The sequence below is a fragment of the Spinacia oleracea genome, chromosome 6 (assembly GCF_020520425.1).
Source record: "Spinacia oleracea cultivar Varoflay chromosome 6, BTI_SOV_V1, whole genome shotgun sequence".
In the NCBI taxonomy this organism is placed as follows: Eukaryota; Viridiplantae; Streptophyta; class Magnoliopsida; order Caryophyllales; family Amaranthaceae; genus Spinacia; species Spinacia oleracea.
Window position 1 is genome coordinate 89,326,877 of NC_079492.1, and position 10,078 is coordinate 89,336,954.

The window sequence follows — 10,078 nt, forward strand, 5'->3', positions numbered from 1 at the left end:
TTGACGGGGGAGGGATATATTATAACGTGGCTTTTACTATGCCCGTAGGAACTAATGATCCCCATGCTTGGGCAAATGAAAGACATATTATTTTTCTAAGTATGAGGATGGGCTTTTGTTCTCCAAATGGACTAATGAGTCCCATGCTTCACACGATGAAGCGTCATTCTTGAAAGATGTGCTTTTGTTCTCCAATAGAAGCTAACGAGCCCCATGCTTTGGGCGAACGATGCAACATCAATCGACTTCGGCTTTTGATAGACGCACATGGAGTGGCACAGGGAGCGTGTGGCTTCTATTTGCCGCACATGATGGTGCGGTAGCTCATAAGGAAAGTGTCTTTTCCTTTGCTTCGGTTATCGCCCGTGAGGTACGGGCATGCCTTGCGCGGAGTTGAGATCATGCGCGCCTAAGGCTTTGTTGGGCGAGCCATATGCTTGGCTGCCATTTGCCGTTAGATGTTCGCACATGTCGTGCATCTTTTTGTGCTAATGTTTGTTGCATCGTGGCGGGAGGTGCATTGGCCGAGTGACGTGCTAGGCGGGGCGGTTGCTCTTCGCATCTGATGTGTGAAGGAAGTTTTCCCGAGGAGCTGGTAACGATGGGCTTGGCTGCCATTTATTTGCGCTAGGCTAAGTGCTGGGTTGTTGTTCGTCGCCCATGAGACGCCATATGGGGTTCTCGTGGCTTCTATTTTTGGCAAGGCTCGTGCATGGCTTCTACTTGCCGCACATGATGGTTCCAAGGCTTCTACTTGCCGCACATGATGGTGCGTTGGCTTTTACTTGCTGTACATGATGGTGCCATGCCTTCTACTCGTCGCACATGATGGTGCCATGGCTTCTACTTGCCGCACTTGATGGTGCCATGGCTTCTACTTTCCGCACATGATGGTGCCATGGCTTCTACTTGCCGCACATGATGGTTCCATGGCTTCTACTTGACACACATGATGGTGCGATGGCTTTTACTTGCTGCACATGATGGTGCCATGGCTTCTACTCGCACATAATGGTGCCATGGCTTCTACTTGCCGCACATGATGGTGCCATGGGTTCTACTTGCCGCACATGAGTGTGCGATGCAGACACATAGGGAGCGTTGAAACTCGGGCTGCCATTTTCATGCCCATAGCTTGATGGCCTTACGTTGGGCTGTTGGTGTAAGTCATGAGCGAACAATGAATCACCATTGTTAAAAATAACTTAGATTATTTTGCTAAGTATGGGAATGGGATGTTGTTCTCCAAAGGGACTAATGAGCCACATGATTGGGAGAACGAAGAGGCGTCATGCTTGGACATACTTAGACAATTTCGCTAAGTATGGGAATGAGCTTCTGTTCTCCAAAGGGACTAACGAGCCACATGCTTGGGAAAACGAAGAGGCTCCATGCTTGGATAGACTTAGATAATTTTGCTAAGTATGGGAATGGGCTTCTGTTCTCCAAAGGGACTAACGAGCCCCATGCTTGGGCGAACGATGATGCACAATTCTTGAAATGACTTAGATATTTTTGCTAAGTATGGGAATGGGTTGTTGTTTTCCAAAGGAGATAATGAGCCCCATGCTTGGGCGAACGATGATGCGCCATTCTTGAAGATGACTTGGATTATTTTGCTAAGTATGGGAATGGGTTGTTGTTCTCCAAAGGGACTAATGAGCCCCATGTTTGGGCGAACGATGATGCACCATTCTTGAAAATGACTTAGATTATTTGGCTAAGTATGGGAATGGGCTGTTGTTCTCCAAAGAGACTAATGAGCCCCATGCTTGGGCGAATGATGATGCACCATTTTTGAAAATGACTTAGGTTATTTTGCTAAGTATGAGAATGAGTTGTCGTTCTCCAAATGGACTAATTGTAACAGCCCGCTCTTTCGAGCTGTTAATAAACAACACTTAACCCTTAATGATCACAATTAACCTTTAACATGCAGTGGAATAATTAACCTTAAATCTTAAACTCGATCCTGGACCTGTGGGTTATGGGCCCACAAAACAACCTTAAAAAACTCAAATGAATAATCCTTGAATAAATAATAAACCTTTCACCTCACAATTAAACTTACAACAATTCATATACTAAATGAATACAACCTTAATATATAACACATAATTTAAATCCATTGAGTACAATCAAGCTCCATTGAATTCAGCTTAAGCCTCCACAAACCTGTTTAACAAAAGAAGAATGCAAACAAACAAAAATTCCAAAATGAGTGGAAAACTCGTAACCTTTACTTCAGCCTGTCAAAACGTTTTTAATTCAAACCATTTGATCAAAGAGTTTTCAAAACATAACTTAATTGTTCGGAAATAGACTTTGGTAACTTTAAAAATGTATAGCTGGCATTGATCATTCCCTTCACAAATCACTGGCAAGGACAGACTTTGGATGTAGAGTAGCTTAATTATCACAGAACAAACTTATACGTATATTCGACCATTCCGGTCTTGCTTTAATTTCAAACACAACACATTACTTATATTCGGCCATTCCGGTCTTAGCTTAATTTTTTTTAGGATCTTTCCTCCGCCTGTACCTTGACCACTTTTCCATATCCGTTCATAATCCAATGCCAGCAAAACAAATACGAATCACATTTTTAATTACAATATCATTTCGAAATCTATTTCAATAGACAAATTATTTCCGAACAATACCATAAACAATTCACAATATCAATCAAATTTATTAACAATCCAATATAAATGCAGTTCATGATATTCATGGCCATGGATATATGATCATATAAAATAAAGAATAAATTCAAACACACACGGGCACAAATATATTTTGTTGAACATAAAAGTTACCTCAAATAATGCTGATCATTTCCTTAATGAATTCAAGAACAAAAACATACAACCTCCAAGATAGAATCATAGACTTGATCACCATCTTAACTTGAATTAATCTCCTCAATTACTCTTCATATACCACCTCACAAAAAAATAACAAGTAATTGATCATCCACCAATACTAATTCGAATAACAAATCTAAACCAAACTTTATTCTAGTCTTACTTAGCCAAACAATAGCTCTACTACAATACTAATTGAAATCCCATTTATAATCGACCATTCTCCAAAATAGAATCACCTCCAATAATAATGATAGGAATTAATAAATCTTTATCGCAAAATCAAACAAGAAAAACCTTGGAAATATTAATTGGTTTCTGATTTCAATTAATCAATCAAGCAAATTTGAATATATTTTTCCAACTAACCAAGAACTTTTGGCCTTAATAATCGACACAAATGAGAAAGAAGAGATGATTAGGTTATTTATACCTTTGAAATAAGAGGACATAAGGTTTGGTTTGAGAAGCACAACGCAATAAAACGGAATATCAACATCAGCAACAATTCGATTTCAGAAGACCATATCTCCTAGCTCAGGGTTCCGAATCGAGTAATTCTTGAGTCTAAATTGGTTAACTTTTCAAGAGCTACAATTCTCATGAAGGAACTGATGTCTAAAAACAACCGAATACTTGAGATATTTTAGCAAACAAAAGCGAGCAGTAATAGAGGGATATAACATGAGTGGCAAGGGTATTTGTCAAAATGTGTTTGTGGTGGTTTCTAGCAGCAGAAATACCGGCGGATGGTGGTGGTTCTTGCAGTAACCAAAGCTAATTAGGATTGATAAAAGAAATATGTAAAACTAGATTACAAAGATCAAGAGCTCATTTGGAATATGGGAAGTATAATTGGGTTAGGTGTAATTGATTACCTATTGACAACAATGCAAATGGTGGCACTTCCTCCACTAGCCACGCATCAAGAATAGAAGAGGGAATGAGGAGATGACTTCCTCATTTTTAGAGTGATTAGGGTCATTTACTAACTTAAGCTTAAAAAATAATAATCAGATAGCTTTGGGTATTAAAAGAAAAATGATTTTGGAAAATATTAACTCATTTAATAACTAACATATACGAAGTAGTATATAAGTCATTTAAAAAGAAAGCCACAATTTGCAGTTAACATTAAAATCGTTTTTTTAATACTTAAATTTAGCTAATAAAATAGAATTAACATTTATTTAAAAACTGCTTAAAAATCGGGCTATTACATACTACCACCCTTAAAATAAATTTCGTCCTCGAAATTTGAAACAAAAACTTTTAAATTATTTAAAAACAAAGAATCACATAAAGAAAAAAAAGCTAGCTAAACAAAACTCATACTAACTCAACCATTAACTAACTCCCAGATCGGCAAAATCCTTCACTTGTATAACTTTATTAGTTCCATCAAATCATTACCCCATTTCAAATCTCAACTCTCCCTTAACAACTCATACTCACATATTTTAATCCTCAAACTCTCATATCTAAATCCTTAATCAATAATCCCATGATTCTTTTCCCCTGCTGTGTAGCTAAGTCATCTAATAACTCGGCATACGGTCGCAGGTCCGCTCTGATACCATGTGTAACAGCCCGCTCTTTCGAGTTGTTAATAAACAACACTTAACCCTTAATGATCACAATTAACCTTTAACACGCAGTGGAATAATTAACCTTAAATCTTAAACTCGATCCTGGACCTGTGGGTTATGGGCCCACAAAACAACCTTAAATAACTCAAATGAATAATCCTTGAATAAATAATAAACCTTTCACCTCACAATTAAACTTACAACAATTCATATACTAAATGAATACAACCTTAATATATAACACATAATTTAAATCCATTGAGTACAATCAAGCTCCATTGAATTCAGCTTAAGCCTCCACAAACCTGTTTAACAAAAGAAGAATGCAAACAAACAAAAATTCCAAAATGAGTGGAAAACTCGTAACATTTACTTCAGCCCGTCAAAACGTTTTTATTTCAAACCATTTGATCAAAGAGTTTTCAAAACATAACTTAATTTCTCGAAAATAGACTTGGGTAACTTTAAAAATGTATAGCTGGCATTGATCATTCCCTTCACAAATCAGTGGCAAGGATAGACTTTGGATGTAGAGTAGCTTAATTATCACAGAACAAACTTATACGTATATTCGATCATTCCGGTCTTGCTTTAATTTCAAACACAACACATTACTTATATTCGACCGTTCCGGTCTTAGCTTAATTTTTTTTAGGATCTTTCCTCCGCCTGTACCTTGACCACTTTTCCATATCCGTTCATAATCCAATGCCAGCAAAACAAATAAGAATCACATTTTTAATTACAATATCATTTCGAAATTTATTTCAATAGACAAATTATTTTCAAACAATACCATAAACAATTCACAATATCAATCAAATTTATTAACAATCCAATATAAATGCAGTTCATGATATTCATGGCCATGGATATATGATCATATAAAATAAAGAATAAATTCAAACACACACGGGCACAAATATATTTTGCTGAACATAAAAGTTACCTCAAATAATGCTGATCATTTCCTTAATGAATTCAAGAACAAAAACATACAACCTCCAAGATAGAATCATAGACTTGATCACCATCTTAACTTGAATTAATCTCCTCAATTACTCTTCATATACCACCTCACAAAAAAATAACAAGTAATTGATCATCCACCAATACTAACTCGAATAACAAATCTAAACCAAACTTTATTCTAGTCTTACTTAGCCAAACAATAGCTCTACTACAATACTAATTGAAATCCCATTTATAATCGACCATTCTCCAAAATAGAATCACCTCCAATAATAATGATAGGAATTAATAAATCTTTATCGCAAAATCAAACAAGAAAAACCTTGGAAATATTAATTGGTTTCTGATTTCAATTAATCAATCAAGCAAATTTGAATATATTTTTCCAACTAACCAAGAACTTTTGGCCTTAATAATCGACACAAATGAGAAAGAAGAGATTATTAGGCTATTTATACCTTTGAAATAAGAGGACATAAGGTTTGGTTTGAGAAGCACAACGCAATAAAACGGAATATCAACATCAGCAACAATTCGATTTCAGAATACCATATCTCCAAGCTCAGGGTTCCGAATCGAGTGATTCTGGAGTCTAAATTGGTTAACTTTTCAAGAGCTACAATTCTCATGAAGGAACTGATGTCTAAAAACAACCGAATACTGGAGATATTTTAGCAAACAAAAGCGAGCAGTAATAGAGGGATATAACATGAGTGGCAAGGGTATTTGTCAAAATGTGTTTGTGGTGGTTTCTAGCGGCAGAAATACCGGCGGATGGTGGTGGTTCTTACAGTAACCAACGCTAATTAGGATTGATAAAAGAAATATGTAAAACTAGATTACAAAGATCAAGAGATCATTTGGAATATGGGAAGTATCAATGGGTTAGGTGTAATTGATTACCTATTGACAACAATGCAAATGGTGGCACTTCCTCCACTAGCCACGCATCATGAATAGAAAAGGGAATGAGGAGATGACGTCCTCATTTTTAGAGTGATTAGGGTCATTTACTAACTTAAGCTTAAAAAATAATAATCAGATAGTTTTGGGTATTAAAAGAAAAATGATTTTGGAAAATATTAACTCATTTAATAACTAACATATACGAAGTAGTATATAAGTCATTTAAAAAGAAAGCCACAATTTGCAGTTAACATTAAAATCGTTTTTTTAATACTTAAATTTAGCTAATAAAATAGAATTAACATTTATTTAAAAACTGCTTTAAAATCGGGCTATTACAGTAATGATCCCCATGCTTAGGCGAACGATGACGCGTCATTCTTAAAAATGACAGAGATTATTTTGTTAAGTGTGGGAATGGGTTGTTGTTCTCCAAAGGGACTAATGAGCCTCATGCTTGGGCGAACGATGAAAAACCATTCTGGAAAATGATTTAGATTATTTTGATAAGTATAAGAGTGAGTTCATATGTTTGAACTTGGCTTGTCTTTTCCTTTTGATGTATGTTGAGATTGCTTGGCCAATGTTTAGATTCTACTTTACATCATTCTAAAAAAGACAAAAAATTTCCTATGGAATATCCGACGAGCTCTTTACTATGGCTTTGAAAATTCGTTTACAATGATGGAATGTTATTTAGCCTATCGCGGGCTTACATGTATCTTAACCCCACTTTCATCATTGAAAACTATGGCTGCGAGCTATAAAGCTAAGTACTTTTGAGAAAGGGAAAAATGCTTAGGAGATTGAACATAAAACCTTCTAAGTTTGTCGGCGTTCCATGGACGAGGGAGGGGCTTGCCTTCAGGAGTTTCGAGTCCCTTCCGGCTTGGCTTTCTTGGCCAGTGCCTGGGGGGTGCTTGTCCCTATCTTGAGGCTGTTAACATAGCATCGCCTGCCCACTTGTTGATCCCCAAAGATTTTTCCCACTGTGCCATCTTCCAATTCAAACTGCATGAGAAGTTGGTACACAGAGATTGTGGCTTTTATTTTGTTTAGTAGAGGTCGGCCTAAGATGATATTGTATGGTAAGGAGATATCAGCGACAATAAATTTTACTAGCAGTCGCCTTCCTTTGTTCTTGGGACCCAGCCTGACGGGTAGCTTGATAGTGCCTTGGGGATGGACGACTTGACCTCTGAACCCAATGAGTGGTTGGGAGATGGTTTTTAGATCATCTTTGGAATACTTGAGCCCTTCTAGACACTTTAGAGTAATGATGTCGGCAGATGATGAACTATCCACTAACACTAGCCCGACTGTTGAGTTAGCGACTTTCATCTCGATGACTAGGGGATCGTCATGGGACTCTTGAATTGGGTAGCCAGTGCTCCCACCAAATATCATCAGCGGGGTTGTTTGAGAAGTCGATGCCACTTTTAGGACTTGATGTTCAAGTGCCCATAAGCTATCATTCGCCTTGCTCACAGACCCGCCTGTTGCCAAGCCTCCAACTATAACTCCAATGTAGTCTCCTGTATCATCACTAGGGGACTCCTTTTCTTTGGCTTTTGCTTTTTGGGGAGGATTCTTCCTTAAGTAATTATTCAGCTTTCCCTTGTTGGCCAAGTGATCCAGTGCCCTTTTCAGCTCCCTACAGTTCTTTGTGGTGTGCCCTCACTCGTGGTGAAACTCACACCAAAGTGACTTGTCTCGCTTTGCTTCGGGCATACGGATTACAGGTGGCTTAGGGAGGATTTATTTCCCTTTGACATCAAGGTAAATCTCCCGCCTATTGCGGTTGTACCTCGGATCCTCACCATGGTCATCAAGCATAACTGACTTTTTGAGGGAGGGTTGAGGTTGGTCGTGGCTGTCGTTTTCTTTCTTCTTCTTGTCAGATTTTGAGGTCTCTCCCCAATTGGGCTTTTGTTTTTCCCTTGTTCCACGGTCACCACCCAAATTTATCTTACAAATTTATGTGGCTTGAATGTGCATTTGGGCCTTCTCCATTGCTTCCTCGAGGTTGGACACCCCGGACTTGATCAACTCGAATTTGAAGTCATCTGGCTGAAGCCCCGCCAGGAGGGCTGCGAACTTGGTCTCATCCTTGAGATTGTGTATTTTTAGGACTTCTTCATTGAATCTCTTGATGTAGTTATGAAGGGTCTTTGTCTCTCCCTGTCTGACCGCCATTAAGTTAACACTTGTCTTTTGATGTCTTCGACCTGCAGCGAATTGGCTGATGAACACCTTTTCAAGCTCACTGTAGCTCTTGATACTCCCCTTTGTCACGTGCTTGTTGAACCAGATAAGTGTAAGACTGATAGGGTGTTTTTCCGTCGTTGAATAGAACAACACCTCACCAAACAAAATTTATAAAACACCTAAACTACCGGCTATATTGACTATAGCGGCAAGTATAGGGATCGTCCCATAGGAATGGATATGTTTGACTAATCAATCTATGCATTCACAAGCTAGTTCGAATGGAATTTGAGTTTTTGAACTAAACTAATCTAAGCTAGAAATGCAAACAAATAAAGGAATTCTAGAGGAATCGGGAATCGGCAATGGAATCGAATCAAATAAATAACAAGGTCAAGACATTCATGAATATGCAACGATATAGCAATTAGGGGAATGAAAACTAATGACGTGCTCGCCACCTCTCGGATAGAGCACGCGAAGCAACCTAGCCTATGGAAAGCTTTCGCATAGTCCTAAGCTAGATTAGCAAACATCTCTATTATATAAGCCAACTCCTGAGGTCATTTTGGTAACTTAACTTTTCGTGTCCACCTGCTAAAATACAAAATTACCCTCCCCCGTTCAACAGGTAATCTCAATTACAAACCCTAAAATGTTGTGGTCTCTTACCGTAGTACCGCACACTCTCCTCCCCCTCCCTCCCTCCCTCCCTTCCTCACCCCATCTCTTCTCTTCCGATTTCTTCTACTCCCCCAAAACCTTCTCCCCGCTTCATCCTCTCCTCCGTCTCTTGCCGACGCGTCGCCATCACCATCACCATCAGTCCATCACCATCACCGTCTTATATTCTATATGTTCGTCACGAATCCGATGAAAATGCCGGAAACATCGGAAACCGTGACGGAGGAGGTAAACATCGACGAGTCACCGCCATTGTTAAGGTTCGTTGAAAAGATGACCTCCACATTAGGATCTTGCTATCCAGATCACTGCTGTCGTTCAGTCCCCGGCCACCGTATTCTCCGCCGCTTCCTTAGCGTAGCCACCGTATTCGTTTTTCTATTTCCATCAGAAGTTCAGATCTGAAGGTAAAATCTTCCCTCATTTCCTTTATTATTTTTATGTAATTATAGTATTTTTGTAATATGTATTCTTCAATTTGTTTATGTGAACTTTCACCATGATTTAGGCGTAATTCTTCTACTTCACTATTTATTCTTTTGATTATGTTTTATTTTTAAATTGTTGTGTGAAATTGTGGTGAAAGTGTTGTTCTTGATTGTAGAAATTTGTGATATTTGACAGAAGTACAAACCCTAATCTATTACGAAAGTACTAAAAAATGAAGAGGGTTTGTTAATGGGGTTAATTATCGGAAAATCTGATCCTTGAAATCATGTTTCGATCAACCATAAAATCATCAAGAAGGCTCAATTGAAATTCAAAGTAATTATCTCTTAATTTTTTTTAATTTTCTGGGTTTTATTTCAGTTTTAGGGTTTTAATTCCAATTCCATTATTAGTTTTTTATTT

General features: G+C 38.0%; 1 protein-coding gene and 2 long non-coding RNA genes across 3 annotated transcripts; all 3 read right to left on the reverse strand.

The window, feature by feature from the left end:
• Positions 1-2,015: 2,015 nt before the first annotated feature.
• Positions 2,016-3,455, reverse strand: LOC130462408 (uncharacterized). The gene is made up of 2 exons (XR_008922541.1): positions 2,820-3,455; positions 2,016-2,175 (listed from the first exon to the last, which is right to left on the reverse strand). It is a non-coding gene; the product is annotated as an uncharacterized lncRNA (long non-coding RNA).
• Positions 3,456-4,601: 1,146 nt separating this feature from the next.
• Positions 4,602-6,248, reverse strand: LOC130464406 (uncharacterized). Its single transcript, XR_008924806.1, has 3 exons — positions 5,887-6,248; positions 5,406-5,532; positions 4,602-4,761 (listed from the first exon to the last, which is right to left on the reverse strand). It is a non-coding gene; the product is annotated as an uncharacterized lncRNA (long non-coding RNA).
• A 950-nt stretch (positions 6,249-7,198) lies between these two features.
• LOC130463347 (uncharacterized) lies at positions 7,199-8,530 on the reverse strand. Its single transcript, XM_056832445.1, has 3 exons — positions 8,376-8,530; positions 8,142-8,273; positions 7,199-7,988 (listed from the first exon to the last, which is right to left on the reverse strand). Exons 1-3 carry the CDS (start codon positions 8,528-8,530, stop codon positions 7,199-7,201), a joined length of 1,077 nt encoding a protein of 358 aa, XP_056688423.1.
• Positions 8,531-10,078: the final 1,548 nt, after the last annotated feature.